This window comes from Kryptolebias marmoratus, linkage group LG6 (genome assembly GCF_001649575.2).
Source record: "Kryptolebias marmoratus isolate JLee-2015 linkage group LG6, ASM164957v2, whole genome shotgun sequence".
Classification (NCBI taxonomy): Eukaryota; Metazoa; Chordata; class Actinopteri; order Cyprinodontiformes; family Rivulidae; genus Kryptolebias; species Kryptolebias marmoratus.
The window spans coordinates 16,129,980-16,157,939 of record NC_051435.1 but is presented as its reverse complement, the minus strand read 5'-3'; the positions used below and the strand labels follow the sequence as shown (position 1 = coordinate 16,157,939).

Sequence of the window (27,960 nt, the reverse complement as noted above, 5' to 3'; positions counted from 1 at the left end):
CACACAATGCGTCTAAGTCTGGCTTTTTAAAGAAACCAAACCACTTAAAAATTAATTGGAAAGTCAGCAAGTTGTGAGGATTTCAGTTGTGTGTTTGCATGCAGAGGTACACAAATTGATGCAGTAATCATACACAAGATTCAGCTGAGTCATAAAATTCACTCTAGTTGCAACTGTAAACATGCTTTATTCCAGGTAAACAATAAAAGTCATAATTATTGTTGTATATTTACAAAGTAAGTCCCCAATGAGCAACAGACTCTACTTCAACATATAGTAGTCCAGTCATAGCTCCCATTTAGTTCTGATTATCTCCAGCTAAATTTAGATTCATTTAGCTCTAGCATTGTAGTCCTTATGATTTCATTTTTATAACACAAGTATCTTAAAATGCCAGAGACCCACAACCTAAGTCTATAAATCATAGGTTTGTTAGATGTTCTTTCAACACAAAATGGCTCACTGGAAACTGTACCCTGCTCAGTAGCCAAGTTGTGCAGAGAACAAGCCACAGAAAGCTCTTGAGTGGATCAAACCACTATGTGGTCTCAGAGGGGTGTGGCCCAATTTCTTTTTATTCCTTTTTCAAGAGAAAAAAATATTATTTTCACTGGAGATGACATCTCATGTTGTTAAAATACAATTAAGGAATATGTCCCCTGTCCTTTCTTGTGATTCATGTTAAAAACAATAGTAATGTAGAAAAGTGCATTGCTTGTCTTTATGGTTGCAATTGTTGTCAAACAGCTGGGTTGAAAAACAGCAAAAACTAGACCTTTTTAAGTTATATGTGGGCATTGTATCAAGCAATGTGCGTTGATGTCGTTTTCTTAGTCGTGCTCCATCGTTCAAAGACAGAACGAAGGAGCTTGACTGTTGTTCAGGGAGGCACTCATGTTATTTTCCAACAGAACAACATGATTCCCTTTTGGCTGTAACTTTTCCATTACTGTAAGATTCCCAGTGCTCTGCAGGTAGTTTGAATTATACTGCTGCTCTACTTCACTTCACAACATGGAAGAGCCTGGTGGGCACACAGGGATACAAAACAGCATGCATGCAGGCCAACATCACGCATGATTTTAGGTATATTTGTGACAAAGATACATATTTTTCTCCACCTCCAAGTTTTTTAGGGGGATGGATTGCATCATAAAGAAACACTTTGGGGTTTGCACGTTCAGGTTTAACCCTGAACTGGTAGTGACACGAAACTGGTTCACTACTCACCAAGATGCTTCATGATAGTAACAATCCCTGCATATCTAACCTACTCCTGAGCAAGATTGTTAAGAAAACCTCCTTTAGCTTTACTGCTGAGCAACCCTCACTGGAGGGATCTACATAAATCACAAAGAGAACAAAAAATATCACCTAGTTGAGTGCCATAGAATCTGATTTTTTTTGTTTTTGTTTCAGTTGCTCTGCGCTGATGTGTTTCTCTTGGTGAACGAGTGCAGTGGAAAGGAACTGAATGGAAATGATATTCTTCAACAGAAGTTCCAGTCATGCAGTGATAATCATTTTTAGAGGATTAAGTCCTGACCCACATCAGCCGAGCATATTAGCATTCTAAAGATGATGTTGAAGCAACATTCCTTGCAGAGAAGCTCCTGCACCTGAAAGAAGAAGGAAAAACAGGATTAGGAGTATGCAGAACAATAATAATATATATATATATATATATATATATATATATATATATATATATATTCTCACACAAAATGAGCATGAGAGAAAAAGGTTGCTTTTCATGTGTGCTAGAACGTACAAGTTTGTGTATTTTGGTGTAAGATGAACCTTCCTGCCCGCCTGTGTTTGAAGCTGTGGCTTCATTTGCTGTAAAATGACCTTTAACATATTATTGGAATTGAGGTAAACACCATTTGACCTATTTTCTGCTCAAAGCTTCTCACCCTGGAATACAGATGGTCTTTTAGGAAACAACAACGTTGTACCTGTGATAAGATCATTACACCACGAACACCGACAAGATTTGTCTAGCTTCATTACCGGCCCATATCACATCCACCGGCTACATTCCCGTGGTGCACATTCAACATGTCATCGGTTACGTCATCGGAAGACGACCAACACAAGAGACAATAAAGGAAAGCAGCGGCGACAGGGAAGACGCGGGGTGGATTTTCGTCTACTTCGCACCTTCCCAAAGGCTAAGCCCAACTCCGAATTAAAAATAGAACTATTCAACACTCAATCACTCTGCAATAAAACCACTTTTATTTTTGATCACATATGTGATAAAAAAGTGGACATATTGTGCCTTACTGAAACCTGGCACAAACCTAGTTCATATATGGCACTAAATGAAGCTTGTCCACCAGGTTATACATATCTGGAGAAAGCTAGGACCACTGGCCGTGGTGGAGGGTTGGCCGTTTTCCATCGCAGGGATCTACCTGTAACCCCCCTCCCACTACCGGAGCTGACAACATTTGAGAGCCTTCTTTTCAATTGTAAATTGCAAAATGAGACAATTTTGATACTCCTCATTTACCGCCCACCAAAACTCAACACTGGATTTATTATGGAACTGCAAGATCTCCTGACATCACTTTGTGCCACATCCCATAATACGCTTATTCTGGGGGACTTCAATATTCATGTTCACTCGTCTAATAACCGCCCTGCTGCAGAATTTCTTGAACTCTTGGACTGTCTACATCTCACACAACACGTTTCATTACCTACACACACAAGAGGTCACACTTTGGATTTGGTAATCACGGACAACGCCCCCATTTCCAATCTGCAAGTTGAAGACTTGGGGGTGTCTGATCATAAATTAATTTCCATGACTTTGCCATTAACAAAGACATATATGCAAACAAAACGTCAAATTCAATTCAGAAGTTTAAAGACAATAGATCTGACCCTTTTCAACCAGGATATTCAGGATATCTCACTAACTACAAAATTCACCTCTGTCAATGATTATGTCAACCACTATAATTCCAGTCTTCGCAGTATTCTTGATACTCATGCACCGGTTAAAACTCGGACAGTTACCTTCTCCAGATCAGCCCCATGGTTTACATCTGAACTCCGTACAATGAAAACTGCAGGTCGTGCCCTGGAGCGGCAGTTTATCTCCAGTGGCTTATTGGTCCACAAACAAGCCTATCGCAAACACCAAAAGACATATTCCAAAGCACTCACTGCAGCAAGATCCCATTACTTTTCCCTAAAAATCTCGAATAGCCGTGGGAATTCCAAACAGTTATTCTCTGACATAAACTCTCTGGTCAAACCTTCCACATACACGCATGCTGATACCAGTATAGATCATTGCAATAGATTTATGGACTTTTTCATTAATAAGGTGGCATCAATCCAGTCTGCTCTCCCTGTAATAGCTGAATCTCAAGTTGATATAACTCTCCTCATGCAAAGTAACACATTTTCAGCTTTCTCCGTTGTCACCCAGTCAGACGTGGAGAAGATCGTAAAAAGCATGAAAACTTCCACCTGCGTGCTAGACCCTCTCCCCACAGCATTACTTAAGTCTAATATTACAGCCATTTGCCCATTAATCACAACCATTATTAATCAGTCTTTGCGGGCCAGTCAGGTTCCCCCATCTCTTAAAACTGCAGTCATCCACCCTTATCTGAAAAAACCCTCACTTGACCCCAATATTCTTGCCCATTACAGACCTGTTTCAAATTTACCGTTTATATCCAAAGTTCTGGAAAAAGTTGTGGCAGCCCAACTTCATCAACATCTTCACATCCATAACTTCTACGAAAAGTTTCAGTCTGGCTTCCGTTCCGCTCACAGTACAGAGACAGCTCTGGTTCGCGTAATGAACGACCTTCTCATGACTGCGGACCAGGGCTCACCATCTCTTCTCCTCCTCCTTGACCTGTCGGCTGCTTTCGACACAGTGAATCACACCATCCTTCTCAACAGGCTACAGTCAGAAATTGGACTTTCGGGTACAGCACTTAAATGGTTTCATTCATATCTCACCAATAGAACTGAATATGTTTCCTTGGGTCAGTCTAAATCTTCAACTCATACTGTGACTTGTGGAGTTCCACAGGGGTCAGTCCTTGGGCCAACCCTTTTCACCATCTATATGCTCCCCCTAGGTCACATAATCAATAAACACAAGGTCTCCTTTCACTGCTATGCTGATGATACACAACTGTATATGAAAATGGACTCCACTTCTCCTACAGTTCTTCCGTCTTCACTTCAGCTTTGCTTAGAGGAGATAAAGGCATGGATGACTGCCAACTCTCTTCAACTTAACAGTAATAAAACGGATGTCATCCTTCTTGGCACCCCTCATCAAACTCAGTCCTCTAATCTCAGTAGTATCTCAATATTTGGTCTTAATATTCCCTTTTCTACCACCGTCACAAACCTTGGAGTTAGGATTGACTCTAACCTCACTTTCAACTCCCACATCCGTCATCTTTCTAAAGTCTCCTTCCTCCATCTTAAAAACATCGCCAGACTCCGCCCCTCCCTTTCCCAACCGGATGCTGAGAGGTTGATCCATGCCTTTATCTCATCAAGGTTGGACTACTGTAATGCCCTCCTCTTTGGGACCTCTGGTAAAAACCTGCAAAAGCTCCAGCACATTCAGAACTGTGCTGCCCGGGTCCTGATGAGGAGGCGCAAATACGACCATATCACTTCTGTTCTTAATTCACTTCATTGGCTACCGATCAAACATAGAATACATTACAAACTCTGTCTGCTCACCTATCAATGCATCCATGGAGCTGCTCCTGCCTATCTTAGTGAACTCCTCTCATTGCACGCTACTTCTCGAAGGCTTCGTTCCTCCACCTCCTTTTACTGCCTGCATCAACCTAAGACCAAACTTGCCACTATGGGGGATAGGGCTTTTCAGGCAGTAGCTCCACGACTCTGGAATGCCCTTCCAGAGTCCCTGAGAGCCCCACAAGGTGTGGAGGCCTTTAAAAAAGGTCTTAAGACTCACCTTTTTAAACAGGCCTTTTAGAACTGTAAGTTTTGTTTTAAATTGTTAGTTTTAATTGTTAGTTTCAATTGTTAGTTTTGGTATCACTTGGTGCAAGATGTACTACTGTAAGCCCTACAATTTATTCTGTATTTTTATTATTACTATTATTATTATTTTTATTTTTTTATTTTTTCTTTTAATCTCTGTAGCACTTTGAGATTTCTTTGAAATATAAGGTGCGTTACAAATAAAATTTATTATTATTATTATTAAGATCAACCTAATTTATGACAAGTTTTACATGTTTCCAATCACTCTGATTTGGGTTTAGGTTTCTAACACTGCTACAATGTAGTTATTATTGTTTTGATAGAAGATTTGAACATCTTATAGTAATTAAAAGATTTTTGCCATCAGTTTTTAGTTGCCCTTTGTCCTTAATCTCTCCCTCAGATTTAGTTTTGTTGTGGGTGTGAGAAAGCAGCAGATGGTTTGTTGGAAATCATGATAACACTGATTCACTTGCCCACTCAAAACTATTAAAGGAAATTTGTTTTTTTTGTTTTGCTCGGAAAGAAAATCTGAAACACTCAACAATAATTACTGGAGGTCGTCTATACTGCTTATTGATGTTTTCTTTTTTTGCTGATACAAAGATACAAATTTATAAGGACAATTAAGAGAAATGTACTCGGATGTTTGACTTGTTTCTAATGGTCCACAACACAGCTCGTCCTCTACTGAACATGTTTGTAAGACTTTGCTCAAAATAAATGGCAAAATCCTGCATCCTGTTTGTTAAGAGTGTACAGTCCCTAAAAGAAACTCAGCATTTGGCCAATCTGCTTTTTCATTCAAGGCCATTAGGAAACGGAAAATGCTTCCTGATGATTTGAAAACGTGAAAGCTACCATATTTTTCTTGCAAGGTCAAAAAAGGACTTTTTTCATAACCAATGTTGTCATCATTAATGAATACTGTATTAGTAAAGAGTGGTCAATTTTAAACATACTTGTAGTGCAAATACATGTTGTAAGACTGAAGGAATGGTGTTGTTTTAACTTTGTATTCATTTTTTAAAAGTTTTGTTTTGTACTTTTATTTTATTGCACCTTGTCTTTACCTGCCCAGTGGCTATTGATGAAAATTAGTGGCTAAATCAGACAATAAATACTTGTTACTGTGCACTGTCTCATAAAAAAGCTACATTTGAAAACTTCATCAACTTCCATCAGTGACCAGTGTTTTCACACAACTCTGAACAGGAACAAGCATTTAAAAAGATGGATGAATGGATTGATTTAATCAAGAGCCATGTATTTCACAAAAGTGTTGAAGAGTAGTAGTAAATGGCCTGGAAACTTTGTTAAGTCAAGTCAAGCTTATTTGTATAGCACATTTCTGCAACAAGTCAGTTCAAAGGGCTTTACATCATAAAAACACAAAAATAAAAAGTCATAAAAACAACATACAGTCATCATTGAAGAAACCAGTAGCAAATATTACATTTTGTCAAGTGTCATCATCAAAATCATCAATACGCATCAAATATGTTGGTCAGTCTGCCATTTATTATGGTTCAAAAGCAACTCTTACAAAGGTGGGTTTTTAGCCTTGATTTAAAGGAACTCAGTGTTTCAGCTGTTTTGCAGTTTTCTGGAAGTTTCTTCCAGATTTTTGGTGCATAGAAGCTGAATGCTGCTTCTCCATGTTTGGTTTTGGTTTTGGGGACACAGAGTGGACCAATCTCCTTCTAATTATGGACTCAGAGTAAATAGTTTTGGGAATCTCAGTTTGTTAACGACAGTAATTGTACACTAAGCTAAAAAAAAAAGAATCACAAAAAAGTTTACTTAAATGCTATACAAGTAACAAAAACATCCAGGCAGATTGACAAACCTTAAGGATAAAATTCAGAAAAAATAGGAAAACTTCACTATGGGGGTGTGTACAGACAATCAGACAAGTGAAGAGAGAAAAGCAAGAAATCTCCGTCCTGATTAGATAATCTGATGCATAAATTGTCGTGAAATTACCCTGTTCAGATGGTCCACTCATCTACCAACACACAATAAACTGTGTTTGCTACATAGAAAATTCACAATGTGATAAGAGCAGAAAGTTAAACATTTATCTCTAAACAATTCATGGCTGCAGTGATGCTACAGAAATATCTTCTATAGTCTGAATTATATCTTTCACAATAATAAATGTTTGCGCCACAATTCTATACATGTCGGTGCTGATGTTTCGAAACATCAACATGCTGTAATTAACACAACTCTCTACGTGGTTGTTTACAGAATTGTCAGTCCTGTATCCACAAGCACATTAAGATTCATATAATATATAATGTCTTACTATACAATCAAACTGTAGATCTGTACCTGTATGTATAAGTACCTGGGTATATTCTGTGTATCTTCTGAAGCTGGAACTCAAACCTGGGATAGATCAGTTAAGTAAAACCTCATTTATACAGTTTAAAATTACAACATTCAAACACATCAGTGTTGTCAGATATACATATATAAGCCAGCACACATTCTAATGATTGGTAGCTTTGTTTATTTCTGAGCTTATCTCAGAGTCTATTGTCTCTAAAATGATTTACCACGCTGAGTCACTGTTAATACAGTCTCTTTATGGAATCAGTTAGAGTCCACCATAAACCACATCTTCTGTATTCACACAGACATTCACACACACCCTGAGCTCTGTGTTAATAAATTTTAGCCTATAGGCTACTTCTACGTATATTCAGATTATCTTTACTCGTCTGTTAATGGCTGATAGCCTGCCTGACTGTATGTGTTCAGTGTTTTATTTTTAAAAATTAGGTTAACCATGACTGCCTGTGATGATTAGTATACTGTGCATTGTATTTACACGATTCTTTGGTTTTAATATCAAACATAAATGTCATTTGAACTGCATCCACTCACAGTAAAGTAGAAATTCAGAATCATATCTTACGATAACATCTTGTAAATAGTAATAATTTAGACACTTCAGTTTGTATAAAGATTTGTTGTATTGACTGCCTGCATTTCTAAAATTTATAATATCTTTAGACTCATATAAAACCTTATGGGGCTCATAAAACAAAGTCTTTTTAAACAAAGATTGTAGAGAATTATAGTTGGCATCTTTTTATGTAGAAATGTGTGAAATCTACTGAAGAGATGTCTGACTTTGAGCCTCTGACAGGAGTAAAAAAAAAGATGTAAGAACTGTGATTTTTATGCCATTTGAAACACACAACTGTGACATGCGAGTGCAGAAGCAGTACAGGCGTATACGACTCCGCCTAGTTTGTTTAACCATTTGGCCTAATTTTCATGTTTCTATTTGCACAAGACTGTCCACATGTAGAAGTGCACAATATTAATTTTCTGGTGATAATTGAAAGTTGTTTTTTTGTGGATAAGCTAAGAAATGAACGATTCTGTTTCTATAGAAACCAGATCCCAGTAGTGTTCTTTAAAGTAATGATCCCCAGGGACCAAAAAGGGGAAGTGAAAATAGGATGTGATGCAATGCGTTTTGATGTCTTCAAACTGCAGTCCTGGCAAGGATTTATGGATCCAACCATCAAAAGAAAGCTCTGTCAGATTTCTACAGGAGAGCATGTGACATCATTATATTTAGAAGACTTTCAAAATTGTGGTTACGGTCAAAGTGACAGAAACTGGCGTGGAAAGTGAGCGATGTATTATCAAGGTAGGAATTTATGCATTGCAGCTCATTTAATTTCTTTTGGAGACAAGGAGGCACTGATTGATGCCATGCGCTCCCTGTCACATGAGGGAACACAAACTTTTGTAGGTAGACATACACACGCATGCAAGCGCACACACAAGTCAAACACACTCTGCATCTCACAGGAAATCATTGCAGTAATTAACATCCAAGCGCGTTCCCTCGTTACCTCTCTGATTGGCTGAAACTCATCCTAAGAATCGGTTCTGTACGGTTCCCACAGGTATTTTTGCCAGAGTGAAATTATCACAGCACTTGCCAAGTACCAGGGGACATCATCAGCTCATGTTAGTGTGTAAACATTGCTGTTTTCCCTAGTGACCCTGTGTCCCTGTGTCTTCAGCCCACCCAGCACAAGTCATTTGTCAGCCTTGATTTAGATTTATCAACACGCAAGCCTCCTGTGGCCGGGGCTCAATCTTACACTCCCCTTCAAAAGCCCAGAATTTACCGGACGTGAATTCCATAGACCTGATATGAGAGTGAAACATGCTAATAAAAAGTCTGAAATTGAAACATGGTAGAAAGAGGAGAATGTAAGTGTAAGGGAGAACACATACTGTACAAAGATGGCTGAGGTTTCAAGGATTCAAAGGTGCTTTGGGATTTTGAAGGTCAGGTTCCAAAATTAAAGTGGGCAGAATACGGATGGAATAATTGAGGTGCGATAAGAGGCTGAGGCATGGAGGTGAAGAAGGGTGGGGCCCCTGTAGTTTAATAGTACATATGCGAGCGTTTAATTACAGAAATGTCTTTTTAGGAGTAATGGAAAAGAAGAAAGGCAACTGAGCAATGGTTCGACAAAAAGGGGGATTTGGTGATATTCAGAAGTTAAACTGAAACTTTAAGTAGATGAATATATAAATTTGGCAAAGTGAAGGAATGCCTTAGTGGTGATTAAAGGGTTGGCAGTCATTTTTAATTGTCTATTACTATATTATTATTATTATTATTATTGTTATTATTATTACAAAAATATTACCTAAAACATATATTTCAATCTAAAACACACATATTGACAAAAGTCATACAATCTGCAAAGGAGTCCCTGTTAAAACAAATATGATCTTCTATATATTTGAGTGGCAACTATATTTTAACCTTAGAGTAATCATTGGTTAACAAGCAGCTAGTAGACTATTTTATTTAGGATTTTCACATAGCAAAATAAATCACAAGACCACAAAAATTATGATTTCAGGATGGCAAAAGTTGCTGTTGTAAAACACAATTTCTAAAGAGTTTAAATTGATTACGAGGTGTTCTGGGCATGTCCAACAGGGAGTAGACCCCGGGGAAGACCCAGGACATGCTGAAGAGACTATGTCTCTGGACTGGAAACACCTGGAAGAGGTGGCTGTGCAAAGAGATGTCTCGGACCCCCTGCTCAAGCTGCTGCCCCCGCAACCTGACTCCAGAATAAGCAGCAGATAATAAATGGATGAATGGATGGATTTTTTTTTCTATGAATGATTTGAAGTAGTAAAGGCTATTCATACAATCCAGTAAAAACCTAGAGAGGGAATATTATTCATGCAGGTGTTACAAACATATAAATGTAAGATAATGAAGTTTAACCTGATTGTGTAGAGTGGGGTTTTTTTAGAAGTCCAAGCCTGTGGAGGCAAGGAAACACAGTTTATACTTGTGCTTCTAAATGTATTTACTGTGAAAATTCCTCACTTACTATTTCAGTGATTTCTTTAAAAAGAGATTTTAAAAAACACCTACCATTGAGGAGCAAGTCAACTGCAGTGAGTCGAGTGCAGCATAAGTGCAAGCATGAATGGTTCCAGCACCGTGTTGCAGCTCAGTGACCAATGCGTCATGCATGAATGTTGCTGAAATGAGAGCTGACTCTACATTTACTTTGCCTAACCAGATTTTTCATTCAATTTGGCATTTATCCTACTTTGTCAATTGTCTCAAATAATTTTTGTACGTTTTGAAACTGGATCACTGATGTTTTCTCACAGCTAGTAATCACAAATTTGACTTTAACCACTTGTGTGGAGCTTGTATTGTTGTAGAAGCATGACAAGCCATCAGAGTTGTGATTTTTTTGTTACATATATATTTTTGCTATTCTTTTTTTATACCTCTCTTACAATGCTGTGGTGTAATATATAGTACAGTATGATACAGAATCTGCTTCTGCTGACAAGCGTGAGACAACCCAAGTGTGTGAAACAGGATTAGACGGAGTCCACTGGGACGTGTGGGTTAATAGTGGTGGTCAGACTGGTGTTCCTTGGATGGTGAGCTATGGTCTTAATTGAGTTAGTCTGGCCTCAGTTGGCATTCTGGTTTAGTGGGTCAGTGCCTGCAGCCAGGTTCCTCTTGGGTCGTTTGGTAAAAGCAACGTTCCTCGTCAAATGTTCAGATCACACCATTTAATCGGCCTCCAGCCCCATGAACAGGAACCAATTACAGATCCTTATGTCTTTCGCTGCACTGCAGTTGTCTTTTAATGGCTGCATTTTTCATTTCTGTTTTGTTTCATTGTTGATTTCATTGGAGCCCGAATTAACACTGATTTACATGTTCCAAGGCTTTTCTTGGTCAGTGGCAAATCTTTTCAGAAAGGGTCAGTTTTCTCACGGTGCCTGAAAGGCAAAATTTAGAAGGATGACACCCACATCACTGAAGGAAAAATTACATTCTCTTTGGTTTCATTGTGGCTATAAAAGGAAATTTACCATGAACCCAGAATATAGCGTGAAAAGCAATCCCCAAACCCTCAGGTTTAAAAATGAAAGAAGCATAAAAGAAAAGGAGGGTGTCGAGCCTTTAGCAGTCATAAGAAATGAGCAACAAAAATGTTTTGTGAGAGCAGGAGAGCCAGTGTTTTCTGATAGTCTGAATTACAACATCCAAGTGAGTAAAACTGCTAGAAAGGAATCACAAATTAGATGAGGTGGAATATTTTATTGATTTTTTTTCCACATGGTGCACAGTTGCATACAGTCAGAATGTAGACAAGGTGGATTTTTGAGGAAGAAATGGGTTACCAGTTCTTGTGGCACGCTGTGAAGATGTGTAAAACAGCTGGTCGCTCTCAGTGCACTATGTTTCACTGCGGTGGATTTTTACGGGTTAAAATTTCCAGTTTTCGCTCTGACACAGAGCTCGTTTTAATTCACTAATCATTGTATTATATTTCTCCCAGATTGAGTCTGTTGCGTAATTAAGCTCACCAAGAGATAACGCTACAAAAATGCAACTCAAACGGCTCTGAACTGTGTTAATGTCAAAATATTAATATAGTTCAGACGTGTGAATGTGCTGAATTTTTACACGAGCATCAGCAGACCTGCTGTTGCCCTGTTTGTTGCTCAGCTGACTGTGACATGGCTGCCTGTGTATCTGCATAGGGAGTGGGTAATGGACATCCAATTGTCAAAATGTTTTGAGGTATGCGTTAAATTGCCAGGTGTGAGTTGACCACTTGCAATTGAATTTCTTAAGAGAGATATAGAGCACCAGGTGTGAACAGGCTCTCGAAACTGCAGAAAACAAAAAGGAAGTTCACTATCACATCATCATAACATCCCCCACAGTGTGCCTTGTTGCACAATAGGCTTCTGTCCTCCACTGCCTCAGACAGAGCACCTATTATGTCATCAAAAGAGACGATTAGCACACTAAAGGGGGCAGAAAAGCAAGGGCACCAACTACCTGTTCACAAAAGCCTTAATTTTTTTACTAGTAATTAAAGGCTTACATTTCCCTGACTGATCATCGGCAGCCATTGAACTAAATGGGGAAAAGGAGCGACAGAGAGGAAAAGAAGCCGGATTCTCCTCTGTTCAAAGCTTGTAATGATAATTAAAGACTGGTCTTTTGATCACGGACATTAGGGGAAAAAAAGAGGTGAAAAGGTGGAAGGGGTGGTCTGCAACTCTTTTATGTTCTTGCTGCCCTTAGTCATTCCTCTGCTCATGCTCATAATAACCAAATCCTGCAATCCTCTCTTTCACTTCACTTTTTAACCCTTTTGACTCTTTCTCCTAACAGACCTCTACTACACCGCAGTGCAGAATAAAACTAAGAAGTCTGTCCTATTTTAAAACTACCTCACCTCTACATTTGAACAAAAAGCCACAGTGGTAAAGGCCTGTCCAACAGAAGCCTAGGTTGATTTCTCCTCACAATTAACATGCATCAGCTGCAGTCTTAATGTGCTACAGCACCTGTCTTTACTGGATTTTCTGTCTTGATGGAGCCTGCAGAGCTGCTGCTAGCGAGCCCAGTGGATGTAGTCATGGTAACCTGCATGCAGCTAAAGAAAAGAAATGTTGACAGGCAGACGTGGACTTTTTGGGAGCTTAGTGCGCTACTCCTTACACAACCAGAAAACAGTAAACACACCTGCCCGCTTATGGCTCTCTGGAGACGCCTCCTCCTGCATTCAGAGCTGTGCGCGGACAGGAAGTGAGATCTGATATTTTTAGCGGTGGGACTTGAAATGAGAATTTCAAACAATCTCGTGCTGGTGATCCTGACTGGCTGTCATTCTTCTTCCTTTCTCAGCACTCCAGTTTCAGCGTTCCTCTGTACTCGTCTCGCTCTTGCTCTTGCCCTTGGCTAGAGCACATGTGTATTTTCAAAGCATCCTTCATGTAGTTTATGTATTTCTACATCTAAAATGCACTGCTTTTCACTGCTGCTTTCCTTTATGCTGCTTTCCTTCACTTTTTAAATGAGTGTACTTGCATTCACTTTTTTTAAAATATATATTTTTAATCTAAAGCTATAGATTTCTGTGTCCTGCTTGTCTTGTTCACTCTCTGATCCTTCCTGTCTACAGAAAAAGGATTCAACAGAAACATGCACTTCTTCATATTTGTTTCACACCTTGTGGGGGAAAAATCATGACTGACAGCACTTGAATCAGATTCTCCTGCAGCGTTATCCGCAGGAAGTATTCACAAGCACTCTCCCTCTCTTCTTTCTCTCCATCACACACTCTTCTTTTTATAGAAGCACACATTAGCGCTTTCTTCTTGGCCATTTTAATGAAAGTTTAAAATACCTAAAATTTGAAAATAAAGTCATGTCAAAATCTAGGCTGTAGAATCTTGTTTGGCATGAAAACTTTGAATAGTTTCTTTTTTTTTGCTTTTATTTTTCACTTCAGATAAAGATTTCTATAGAATTAGATTCTATAGATCATCCAGATCATTAGCTCAAGACCTCGTGTTTTTACAAAATTATCACACAATAAACAAAACTTACTCATTGTTTAAATATCCTAAATTTGTTTAACCAAGAAAATGGTTGAAAGGCAATTACTGAACATGCAAACTCCATGGTGGGAGTGATAACAAATAAAAAATTACCAAAAAAATTTTTTTTTTCCTTTCAGTAATTGTACTTGTCCTACACACAAACATATTTATATGCAATCCTGAGGGTGTTTCACCTTTAATCCAAAACACTTCTTCAGTTCTGATTGTGGACTGAGTGACTAACAAGATAAGCAGGTGTGTTAGTGACTCATTCGGCTCTGACTCTTTTGTCCCAACTATGACTTACAAGTCTGAAACTCCCACTCAGAGTCATTACCGAAGAAGCCTTTCAGACGAGAGTGGGAACGTCTTCAAGAAACAAAAAAAGGAAGTCCGCTTGCGGTTTGTTCAAGCACTTAAAATTTCAACTCTGTTGCTGTAGAGTAGAATTCATTTCTTGTTTATTGTTGTCAACCTAAGACCTACTCCCAAGGGTGATCGTCTCTTTAAAAAATGACAGCTACACCCACCATTGGTTGTACAGGTGTAGGACCATTTTCGGAGAGCAGTATTGGGTTATTTTCCCATTCATCATTGTATTTTATATCAGATCAGAATCCTATAGCTGAATTATGACCCAGTATACTCCTGTATGTATTACCTCAAACAAAAAATATACTTCCAGTTATGGAGAAGGTGTGCAGACACAGTCTGTTCCTGTTTTTATTGGGAGTCTCACGTCTGGCAGTTTCTTTTTTGTTCTATTGTTTTGTTTCTTCTTCAGGGGGTACTGCAATCTAAGTCTTATTAGCTTCAATATTTATTTATCATGGTGGTTTTTGTTGACACCGTTCTGATTATGAGTTGGGAGTTGCAGGTAATAAGTTGTTGTATTTGAATTTTAATTTGATCACAGAGGCTTATTGCAGCCCTCCATTTTTGCCACTTCAGCTGTTGGATATGAAGTTTCTAGCACACAAGACTGTCCTATTTCTTATTCCGACCACTGCAAACTGACTCAGAGAGATGTGTACATTTTTTGGTACAGACAGTTTGCTTCAAATGACTCTAAGTTTACTTTCCCCCAAAGCAGCATATTTACCCAAGGTTGTTTCTCCATCTGACTTTAACTCCGTGGAGTGTAAGCCCAAAAGATTTTACCCTTCTTCTTTTGCATCTGAGAAGCAGAGAAGGTTGCGTTCCCAGAGCAGGGTGCGTACGCGTTTACACTGAACATGCTTAGAGTTTGCATTTTTGTGAACTGGTTTGCCAAACTAGTCAAAGTCAAAGCTCTTTCTGTGTGGAGACTTTTACATGGGGTCATGAAGGATATCTTGTTATTCGGAAGAAGCCGGGTGTCGGCATTTGCTTCATGTTGTGCGGAACAGTTCAACAAAAGGTAAAGCAAAGTCATAGGCTAAACTATCCACTACAAATTGAAAGGAAGTGTTATAAATTCTTGTCTTCAAATGGAATAAGCTCTCAGCTCGACTCCCCTGCTGCTCAGCTGGGTTGAGAGCGGAGATGCTATTGAAGTGATGACTGTGATGACAAATGTTGTTAAGTTCAGGTAGGGCCTCTCTCTTGTCATCAGATGTCATCGTCCAACAAATGTAAGAGATGTCCTCATTCAGGACACACAAGGACAATGCCTCATATCTCAAATGTTGCACGTTTTGGTCACCATGAGAAAACAAAAGTCATAGAGATATTTTTTTTGGTTTTAAATAATTAGTGTTTAAATGAATAGCTGAGTTCGAAAGTTGCTATAAAGAAGTATTTTGCAATGACAAACTAATGTCAGAGCCACTTAATGAATTGGTGGGTTTGATGTAATCACAACTGCAGAAGTCGAGCAATGTACTTCCTACATAAACCTATCAAAAAGAAAAACATTTTTGGAGGGAAAGATGTGTCATTTTTGCTGTACAGATTGAGGCACAGTATGTTCAGAGTTTGTGGAAAGCTGTTTTCACATTCATCTGCTAATCTGTAAGCTTGAGACAGGCACATATGGGCAAATGGCTGTGACATCTCAACTAATGTGTAACCCAATCATTATAACCCCCCNAAAAAAAAAAAGAAAAAACAGAAATTACTCAACTCACAAGTGAGACTTTGAAATCTTGATTGCAATTCTGAGCTCCTCACTGAACTTCAGTGAAGCTAAAAGTCTGAATCACCATGAGCATATTTACTTTTTAAGCCTCTTTTTATAAAACTGAATGAGTTTGTGTGATGCAAAGATGTAGCATATTTTTTCTTTTAGGGACCACAATCCCTTTCACTTTTTTATTTCTAAGTAATCAGAGTTCATTTGCTTTGCATCGAGACAGCCAGTCTGCCTGTTCATGCATGTGAGTCCCTGCTGTGAAATACAAAGAGAGGACAATTAACAGATTCTTAACTGTTGACAAAACCACTTTGTTCTGCTAAAAACAAAAGTTTAAGTCTCTGGCTTGGTGCTGTTTCTAGTGCAACCTGACCATTTCTTGTTGCATTTTGTTGCCACTTGTGTAGACAACAACAGTAATCAAATTCTCTGAAATGTTTGGGATCCAGGTCTCAGATTGGAGGCTTTTAAAAATTGCACATGCATCCTACAGGTGGCTGTTTTAGCTGAGTTTGGTTTTAAATTTAACCTCAATGTTTGTGAATAAATTAAGATTTAAACCTCAATCTTTAAAATGATGATGAAGACACTTGATTTAATATTAGTATCCTGAATATATGAAATTGACACTGATTTTGGACACAGTGACTGTCAACACATACTCCTGTGTTCTGCCCTTTCGTGTATCTGTGCATCAAAATAAAATATTCATAAATATTATATTTGATGAATTATTCTTATAGCTATGTATAATCATCATTGCAGCAATGTATGATAATATTTAAACAGTAGAAGTTATTAGTAGTTTATTTTCTGTTTTTTAAAACTAAAATAATTTGATCATGTGATTAATTTTTATACAGTATTTTGATTTTAATATTGTGAAACTGATATTTTTGCTTTAGGTTATCATATCAGCCACAAAATAGCCTATGTCTACTGCTGGTGGTCAATAACTAGATATATTCTGATAAAAGGCAGCTATTTGTCTCACACTTCTTTCACACTTCATCCTCACTTGAAAATAAAATATATTAGGATTGTTGGAGTTTGCTAGAGCTCAGAGTGTGTTATTAAATATCAAACCAACCCTGAAAAAGATTTTGATATTTTTTTCAAAGCAAAATTGTCCAGATTGTTGATTATTCTTCAAATAAAATATGGCAGTGGGTGTCACACACAAAAAACACACAATAAAGCAGTGAAATTGAAGAGAAAAGAACCCTACTAAGTGTTTTCTGAAAGAAAAAAAGAAATGAGAGAAAAAGAAATGACGGGACGTGCACATGTGCTTCTTATAATCATGTTTGTACGCGCATTGTTTATTGATTTTTCTTTTTTCTGTCAGTCTGTTCATTCATCTGCTCCTTTTTCAGGGTTTCTGTCAATCTCAGTGTATGTTCTGTGCATCTGTGCTGAGTTTGGACGGCATCTGCAGAGTATTTTCTGTGCAAGGTTTGTTTTCCTCCCCTCTGGCTCAGAAAGTACTCCTCTGTGCGGATCTGAGTGCCAGCTCTGTGAGGTCTAATTATCCCAAATCCTGGGACATCAGCAGAACACGCACCGAGAGTTGGTGCATGTCAAATTTATGGCCCGGCGAAGCACACATCATTTTATAGTCTCTCAAAATCCGATCACAATTTCTGGTCCTTAAATCACGCAGTCAGTCTCTGACTAACGCACTCATTTTTTAACCATTTATTTGTTCATTTGGCAGTTAAGAAAGACTACAACTTCTACCAGCTTTTTTGCTGTGTGAATCATCCAATGAAGGCTTCTTTATGATGCTTTTAAAAGGCATCTTGTGGTTTTCTGATTATATTCTCATTCAACATAAATACATCACTGTTATTGCATTCGATAACCACATTCATTGAGTTAAATGAAGTCATTTTACATAAAAGCGTTTTCTGTATGAATGTAATGTGGTATAATCAGTTTTGCATAAGTAAAACAAGCTAATAAAATTGAACAACTCATTGTCTAAATCAGTTAAATGTCACAATGCCTGTTAGATATACTGAAGATGAGCAAAAATGTAAATCTATTCAAGCTGTTAGGTTTTATTTTAGTTTTTTGACCAGTTTGACATTTTAGGATGTAAATTTATTAAAGTTTAAATAAATTAGCTTTATTTAATTCATTCAGTGAAAAAAACACCCAATCTCTCTATTAAACCTAACAGCCAGGTTATTTAAGACAACAGCATTATTGCCACCCCCTAAAGCTCATTTATTAAGATTGTTTTTTTATTTGTATATTAAAAATAATTTCTTTGTATGCAAACTTAACTTCCAGGCAGCTCGGCTGGTTTCTTGCAAACTGTGTTACATTATATTTCAACAGTGAATTCAAGCTTTGTCTAAAAGTGTTTGCTAAATGACAAAACATAATGTACTAATGAAGTTGCCAAGCAACTTTGTTACACAAGAGCTGCACTTTGTCGCAGTTGATCAGCACTGTTGCCTTCCTTTGTGGAGTTAACTTGTTTTCCTTGTTCATGCGTGGGTTTTCTCCAACAGTCCAAAACCATGCATACTAGGTTAATCGACTGACCTAAAATGACTCTAGGTAGAAGTGAGAGTGTGGATGGTTGTCTGTTTCTTTCCTTGTGATAGTTTGGTGACCTGTCCGAGGTGTACCTCTCACCTAATGATCACTCCCCACCACCCTGCACAGGAACAAGCAGGTAAAGAAAACAGATGGATTTTAAGCAAAGAGACTGACAAGTTAGGAGCAACCTTTGAGTTTTAGTACGGTAAGAGATCCGACAAAATCCTTGAATGCCCAAACTGCTTAAATTATGAGCAAAGATACAAGTGAAGCACATTATTGTCAAGTGCAAGAAACAAAACCCAACCTAAGGAGTTATAGGTGAACATTTAGTTGTGGAAAGAATTTAGAACAACCTTTTCATGCAATGGGAGAAGAATTAAACAAGTTGAAGAGTTGGTCTGATGTAAGGCTGCACAATATTTTAAAAATGTGCAATGTGCCACATTATTGTTTAATATTGCACTGACAACATCAGAAAACTGAAATCAAGCTTTTAGTAATGAGTATAGACAGCAAACTATGTTGGAAGTCAAATATGCATTATATCAAATCAAATATGCCAGTGCTTCTGTGATGATGTGTAAAGTGAAATTTGTATTAACTCAGGCTTCATTATAAACAATATATTTACATATATTTACTCCCACATATGTAACTTACTGCTTTCAAGTGGGTGGGGGAAAAAAACTACCAATTCAGTTTTTGTGTCTCATTTAAGGAAGTGATTTTATAGATTTGCTAGAGCGATTCATCAAAAGAATGTAAAACATTACCAAAGTTTAAAATAAAACCATTAATAAGTACAAATGTATGCAAGTTTGAAAAGGCAAAGGTAGCTACAGAAGGTCAGGCAAGAGAAACAGCTTTTGAACATTTTGTTCTTTTTGTATCTAAATGGGTTTTTTTCTTATTTTTCTTTTATGAGAAGTGAAGAAAATGCTTGGTGAGAATGGAAGGCATTTATACGCTTTGCTTTGAAATGTATGTGATGTGTTATTTTAGATTCTGGGAGTCATGGCTTTGTGTTTGTTGTTGGATTGTTGGTCATTCTCATTATATTTTGTTTTCTTCTCTGTAGTTTTGACTTTGAACTTTATGGCTGCTTATTTGTTGACTTTTATCCTTTACTTTTCTACAAAGTTTTTCAGCTTTTTTTTGCATCTAAAATCAACACAACCTCAGATGTTTTCAATGCATTTGTGTAAATAAAGTTAATGTTTCTACATGTTTACAGCAAAATACCTTTCGAAGGAAAGCGGTTCAATTACTCCAGGAAATCAGTTCTTGAGGCTCTTGTTAAACATTTTTACAGTTTCCAAAGGGACCGTTGCTACCCATCACCTCCACAACTAAGATCCAGAGTTAAACTCAGATGATACTGTTCTCCACAAAATATTCACATGTGATTTATGATAAACCAACACCACAATCAGCCTGTAAGGAAGACTCTCTGAGCCTGGGAGCAGAAATGAAGAAATATCACATCAGTGTTTCACTCAACTCTCAATCAGATGGAGGATGTCAATCACTCAGATTACATGGATTTCTTCCACGCTCACACTTATGTGAAGGCAGAAACGCCACACCGAGATGTATAAAGCAGCATAAACTCATGTAATCATGCCGGTGTGCTATATCAGTCAGCAGGGGATGTTTTCACACCCAATCTTGCCAAGTCTTGTAATGGTACATTTATTTGTGAGCACCAACAAGTGAGACAGGCATTTGAATTTTTCAAATTTCAACCCAAAATACAAACAAACAAACTGAATGAGTATAAGACACATGATTAGCCTTAAAGAAAGATAAAGAATAGGGATCTTTTGAAACCAATGTTGAGGGCATCCAGTGACATACTGTTTTTTTGTTCATGAATGATTTCTTTACTTGTTTTCTGTGTATTAGCAAGATGTTTAAACAGTTTTGAACAGACTTGTTATTTTCCTACAACAGAATTATCTTAACAACTAACTTGATAAAACATAGTTTACACTACGCTAAACGTTAACATTTATTTTAACATTTATTTTAAGCATTTAGTATTTTGCTTAGAAGATAAGATAATCAGATTTTTGTTTAAATAGCATCTAATGATAACTATATTGACAGATGTGAATTTGATGGGGAGAAGGGGTTGTAATCATACAGTCATTAAATATGTTGGGACCAATGTAACATTTTCCCTTGAAGCTTATAAGAATCGCTGTGGTCATTTTTATTGTCACTGACATGAAAAGCATGTGGTAACATAACTGCCTCTGTCTGTGTGCATGTATGTGTTTGTCTGTCATGTTAGCAAAATGTCTCATGAACCGCTGGACAGATTTTAATCGTGATTGCACAAAATGATCATTGGATGTACATCTACAACTGGTTAACCTTTGGAGACAACCTGATTCAGGATGGCTGTCACAGATAATCAACTTTAGCAAACACTAAAATACTATTGTAACCCAGTTAATGGTAGCTGAAAGTCACCCATAACACATAATCTGAGTGCTAAAAGATTGTGCAAGATATTTTTTTTTTAAAACACCTGCATGCAAGACAGACGATGTGCATTCCTTTAAGAAATGCTAGTTTAAAATTGTTTTATGTTTTTGCTCTACAGAATTACTTTGGTTTGACTTATTTTTTAAAAAGTCTTTTGAGAACACATCTAAAACTCAACGCCATAATTTAAATGTTCTGGGTTTTTCATTTTGTTTTTTGTTTTTTTAAACTTATCATTCCTTTTCAGAATAAAAATATGTCTTTTTGTCACAAGGCTGTGAATTTTGAATAACACAGGAGGTCAATATATACAGTATATGACTCAATGTTAATGCAGACACCATTTTTGTTGCTATAGGTTACAGTCTGCTTTCAGGTTATTAATAGAGTATGATAACTAAGACATAATAAGGAGATCCTCTTTTTCAGCTTGATAGTGGGCAAATGGAACAACACCTTATTGTTCAAGACTTGCCCATTATGCATGTCACTACCACCAAACTCAACTTTTTATTTTGTTTTCATACAGGCTTATATGGAACTGTGTCTTCTCTCTCGGTCTGGCTAATATTCTTGCATCTCTCTCTGCAGGCTTGTAAACTAAATCCCCCAACAGTTCTGTAAATTTAAACTGCAGCTTGAGCCCTTGTGGATTTACCACTATAAGAACTAAAATGTGTTTGCAAATGTCCGCGTTGTTATTTTTAGTCTGTGCAAAGGAAAGTTGTAGGAGAAAGGCTGCAAATGGAGGAGAAAGTATGTTTAATTCATGTAGCGTGGACCAATTTGGAAATAATTGGTAAGCCATTTATGGTAATGAATGGGGAACCATCTTTGAACAGAGTGTCCAGCTCTCAGAATGCAAGCCGTGATGATGATGATGATGTTCATCATCCTCCACTGGCTGATGTGAGAGCATTTTAGAGAGCGCTGCATTTGGATTAGAATAAGACAGCAGGAAGTCTTCAACTGTTTCCTGTGGTTCTCAGGCAGCTCAGTGGAGACTTCCTCTACAGGCAGAGGCTGCTGGCAGCGTGACATTCCTAGTTTACAGCTGATCTAAAGGATAAACTAAATGCATGAGGCAGATTTATAAACAGAGAAAATAAACAATGCATTTCTGTCACAAACAGACACAAAAAGTGAAGATAAAAGTATTTTTTACATGTATTCTGTGCTTGCTTTACAAATCACACAGTCTGATTGTTTAATCGAGTTCTTTTGCACTGTTGCACATGTGTAATCACAGGCAGGAGGTTCCTATTTTGTAGGTACAGCATGTAGCCTTTGTCGAGGCCGGCTGTGCACAAATACCAAGCTGAGAGTGGCTGTTGAACTTTGGAAATGTCAGCCGCTGCTCCTCACACAGAGTACTATGAGTTCATTGCTGAGTGGCCTCCCAGCCTGCTTCCCTGCTCACCTTAAAACTTTCCCCGCGCTGTGAGTGACCCGCTGAAATATTTTTGAAGGCGTCTCCTGCTTGTAGACAGGAGGAGCTCCGAGGATACATGATCTTGGTTCAAACACGAGCAGTCTTTTTAAAATTAACCTCACCGCCGTCACTCCGAAGACATGTGACCTTGCAGTTCAGCCAGGGCATGAGGCAAAGGTGCTGCTGTCAGCAGTGTGCAGTGGCTTCAGCCCCCCTTTATAATGTAACACAACAGAGCTGACACGTATTAAAAAGTTAAACGTTTAGCTACTGCCTCAGAATGAGTGTGAATTAAACATGGATATTTAGGAGTGGTCGGAGCTGTCCGTGGTGCTGTAGAAATTAGCAAACATATCTGGCACAGTTTACCTCACAACATTGCTTGTAAATCCTGCAGCAAATAAAGAAAAAAAAGTAATTCCCCATCTCGTTAATGCCTTTTCTCTAGAGCTTCCCTTATAACTCACCTCAAAGCAATTCACATTCCTGACTCTTCCCCAGAGGAGAGTCTTTCATCAAAGGGTTTACAGTTTGTGCTGCATTATGAGCCTTCCTGTTGTTTACATGTTCCTGTGCGGTGCACTGAGAGGCAGAAGCATGTGATTGCTGCCCCAAGGCCTTTATTCAGATTGTCACTTCTATGGAATGCAAAATAGCACATGAACAGACATGGGTCTGTTTGTAGACGAATAGTTCAATGCCACTGAAGGTCTAGCGTGAGTGGTGAAATAAGGTCAACTTTAATCAGTTTATGGTAGCGCCACATGTTTAAGTTTAAGTTTGAATTAATCACTTTTTTATTTAAATCTCCTTTGTCCCTTTTATAACAACACATTAACTTTACTAAAACAAATAAGCATGTGAGACATATTATTTTTAATTGGTACTGAAGTGTCACTTTTTTCTGCCTCTTTTTAACAATTCATTCACAGAGCAAAAAATCCCATTGACTTCTCAGAGACAATTACTCCTCCTTCCACAGATCAACTCTCAGCAAACTGCAGTCGTTGACTCCTGACCTTCCCTCATACCCGGCAGCAGCTCCAAATAAAATAATGTTATCGTCTGTCTCCTCTCAAATCCCCTTTCCCATATTTTCTCTCAAGAGACGGACTTTCAGGGGGGAGGTTTTAGGCAGCACTTTAGTGCCCTCATGTGTTCGTTATGGTTTCCTTGCTTTTAAGTGAGAGGAAGTGCTATTTACTAAATCAGCAATTTATAAAATTGCTTGTCTCCACCAAAAGTTTGTTGAGAGTGGGAATGTTCTGAAAACTTTTATGCTTGTGTCTGTGTCAGTGTATGAATTTGAATGTGTTTGTGTCTTTCTGTGTGTGTATGTGAGGCCCAAATGATGAAGAAAAGGTGTGTAAATATGTCAACACTTGTCACCAGTAAAATTACAAAAAGCATCCATGTTGAAGTTGCTGACTTTGACGGTGCTGGAACACTATTTTTTCACTCTGTGTTGAAAAGTGTACCTTTAACAACACAGCAGTACTATCAAATATGACAGCACATCTTCTCTTTTGTTTTTTGTTCTTTTTGCAGGAAGTCCTTTGAACCTGACTTGCCGAGCATTTTTTGGCTACAGCGGTGACGTCAGCCCGCTCATCTACTGGATGAAGGGGGAGAAGTTCATCGAGGACCTGGATGAAGAGAGAGTCCAGGAGAGCGACATCAAGTAAGAAACACACACAGCTTAGGTTAAAGCCATTTCACTGAATGGAGCAGTAATGAGGAATTAATGGCAGAGCTGGATAAATTCACAGCAAAGTATTAAATGACGATATCAATGGCTTTGCATGTCTTAGTTCATTAACTCTAAATTGCATCAGCTAAACAAAGTCTTTTTGAGATATTTTCCCGCTCTCTTCAAAGCAAACGTCATGCAGAGACCTGAATCTTCTTGTTGGTTACGCTTCATTAATTTTGTCATTTTTTGCTTAAATTACAATTTCTACCTTTGAACACACACAGGCTAGCAGGCAGAAAAAGTTACAAAAACAACAGAGTCACATCCATCAATCATTCTGCAAGTGAAGGTGAAGCTTTAAAGAAGCGAACATTGAATCTGTGATCGCAGCTTGCAGAATTTAATAATGCAAACAAAAAAGGTTTTTTCTCTTTTTAGTCTAATTTTCTCTGAACAACTGAGCATTATAATAGTGTGGACCTATTCCTACAAAAGCCCTGAAACAGCAACCTTGGCAGGGACATTGCTAAGTTGCACGTAGGCAATAAACTATTCTAAGTCAAGTTCTCCTTTAAAAGTCTTGATAAAACTAACTGCTGAAGAAAAATGATTTAATATTTATTGAAGTGATTTAAACTCCTAGCTTTTTAGGAGTCTGCACATTAAGGAGACACCTAATAAAACTAACTTTTTTCTGTCTGTCGTTTGGAATTTGTAGTAGTATCAGTAATTTTCAGAAAATTTGTCTCATTCAAGATGCACTTTCTGATTAACACAGCAAGACTTTGAGTCATTTATAGCTTTAGACCAAACAAACAACTGCTTGTGTCTCCTCCTCTCATGTCTTCATTGCCTCCTTGTACTCTGAGGGGTTTTGTTTTCAAATGGAGAATCTTTTTTTTTTATTTTATTTATTTAGCTGTAACAGTTTTTTTGCACATCACAGATTTTGTGCTTTGTTAGACAAATTGACACTTGAAAACGTTAAAATAACATGTTTTCCTGTGTTTTATACATGTTCCCCTTGTGGTTTTGGAACATGTTTTGTTCATATTGTGACAAGATTTTCTACATGTGAAAACATGGTAAATTCATGTGTTTTTTCTACAAGGGATGCTACTCTAACCCTTACTGGGTTCACTCTTTATCGGTGCACCAGCCCATGACAGCAGACCCCATTTTGGTCTCAGCACTGAAACAGTCTTGTTCTGTTTGTCTCAACCATATGGTGCTGCTGGATCAGATCCAGAGTATGCTCCAGCTGATATATCACTTTGAAATGGTGCTCAAGCTCTGCTTTTACATTGTGTTGTTACATGCGCTAGCGTATACATGATGTGAGCCTAATCATGACATCTTGTTTATTGACACACATTTTTATCACACAATGTAAGTGTCCTTGCTCATCTAATTAAAAGACCTGCAGGTAAGCTTTAGTTTTAGTTTTAGGTCCAAACATGCGGACATCATGTACGTTGAATCAAGGCATCCATCTAAACATTTTTTCAGATCCGCAGCATAAGGTCTTTCTGACAGCAGTTGCCTTTCCCCAACAGGGCATTGCTCTGCATGACAGAATGTAACCAAAAAGACGCAAGAAGAGCTCAAGACATTGATCCTGCCTGAATTCAGTCTTGATGCTAATTCAGTTGAGCATCTGTAGGATACAACAAATCAGAGACAAAAACCCACAGGACGCAAAAGAGTCAGACTGTGTTTTGGTGTCAGACTTTGCAGGACAGTCTTAAATCTCAGGTTTCTATGTAACGTCTATGCTTCCAATCTGTTTATATATGCATGTTGCATAAGACAGGTTGATAAGAAGTTAAGTGAGAATGACTTAAAAAGGCTAATATAATCATGCAGGTTTAATTTCACACAGTGCATTAAACAGAAAAAAAATCTAAATTACCATTTAGTGTTATAACAGTAATGGCTAACTGTAATCCTCCTACTGCTACTCTTCAGTGACATTAAACTTCATGGCATCAAACTTAGTAAAAAAATACTAATCAATTTTAGTTTGGATACAATAGATTCATTGAATAATTTATGATGTTTGAAGTGAGCTCACTCCTCCTTTGCTCTTCCACAGATTTGTTACACAGATAAACCTTATCAGTCTTGTATTTTTTGAAGAGTAAAAATGCTCATCTCTTTCTCACCAGGAAGGACTTCCATGACAAGCACTTTTCTGCTTATCTACATTGGAACAGGATGCATGTTTGCTATTTTGCAGTCACCACCTTACCTGCAGCATCCTGCAGCTCCACAGATAATACTGAAACTGAAATTTAATAAATAAATAAATATGACTCTGTCATTTGTTGTTTTAGCCCTCATAAATGAAGAGAGGAAGAGAAGCCTTTGTAACTTCAGGTCAATCGGACCTGAAGACCAGAGGAGGGTTAAATGTAAAGTTTTTCCCAAGTAAACTCCATGTTCAGACATTTAAAATAAGCCTATTTTTATGTCTGTCCCTCCTAGTGCTGCAAGATATTTAAACAAGTGCATGCCCTGGTCCGTGTGCATGTCTCCCATTAGAGCTGTTTGGAAAGGATGCAGCTTTGGGGAGACAGCCCTGTCAGATGGTTAACAACTGCCATTTTTTACACCACCAGCACTATTGCTCTCTCTCTCTCTCTCTCTCTCTCTCTCTCTCTCTCTCTCTCTCTCTCTCTCTCTCTCTCTCTCTCTCTGCATTCACCTATAGCAGCATGCAGATGGGCCATAAGCATTTGTGGAGGAGGAGAAAGGCAGGGAGAAAAAAGAAAAAAGAAAGAGGGAAGAAATATGTTACAAGTCACTAAAGAGTGAAGTATGGGACGCACATCTGTGATAATGAGTTTTCTTGTGCAGATATAAACATGCAACAGAAACAAATGTCAGTTTAAACAACCCATTTGGTTTCTCTCCTCCTCTGACAACAGGATTCCCTCCCCGCTCAAAGGATGAGGGCTGATCTGTTCAATAATTCATACCCATACTTCATGCAGAGGATCAATAATATATTCGATCATCCAGCCTCTGTTGTAGATGCTGATACCCAAGGCTTTTCTGATACCCTGCTTTGGTTTTACTTCAATGAACACAGCCGGAATTCAGCAAAGGAAAAGAAGAACAATAAGAAAGAATAAGAGAGGCTAAACACAAACTAATCTGTACTTTTTGAGTTCAAGCTCTCTCTCTCTCTCTCTCTCTCTCTCTCTCTCTCTCTCTCTCTCTCTCTCTCTCTCTCTCTCTCTCTCTCTCTCTCTCTCTCTTTAATATTAAACCCTGTATGTTTTGGAGAGTCACCCACGCACATTTAGAGCTTTATTGCTAATGTGTCAGCAGCAAAACTTGAGCTCAGAGAGAGGAGCAGTCATACCTTGAGCTCCGAGTTTCTGCAGGCATTTATTTACCCAACTCTGAGCCTATATTGATTTTGGAGGAGTTCATTTCTATGGTAACCTGAGCCCATAAATTCTCATTTGTGCCACCGGGACAAGCCTGCCTTCGCTATTCCTGCATGGATGGCTGGACATTAGCATAGCATGCAGAGATTAATAAATTAGCTAAACAAATCTGGGCTCAGCATAATGAAGTAGGTGATCGATATGTTATAGACCCAGTTCACTTGGTGTTTTGCGAGTGTACATTGAGGTATGAAAGAACAGAATAAATTGATCACTAAATGAGCAAACGCAGAGGTTTTGCAAGTGATGTAAGGTGAAAATA

At 38.0% G+C, this 27,960-nt stretch overlaps 1 protein-coding gene across 4 annotated transcripts in view; it reads left to right on the top strand.

The window, feature by feature from the left end:
• The window catches only part of il1rapl1a (interleukin 1 receptor accessory protein-like 1a), a 183,461-nt gene that overhangs the window by 140,131 nt on the left and 15,370 nt on the right, over nucleotides 1-27,960 (top strand). For all 4 annotated transcript variants that reach the window (XM_017410284.3, XM_017410282.3, XM_017410283.3 and 1 more), the window contains exon 7: nucleotides 24,096-24,228. In XM_017410284.3, coding sequence (XP_017265773.1) covers nucleotides 24,096-24,228 — 133 coding nt within the window. The remainder of the gene's footprint in view (nucleotides 1-24,095; nucleotides 24,229-27,960) is intronic.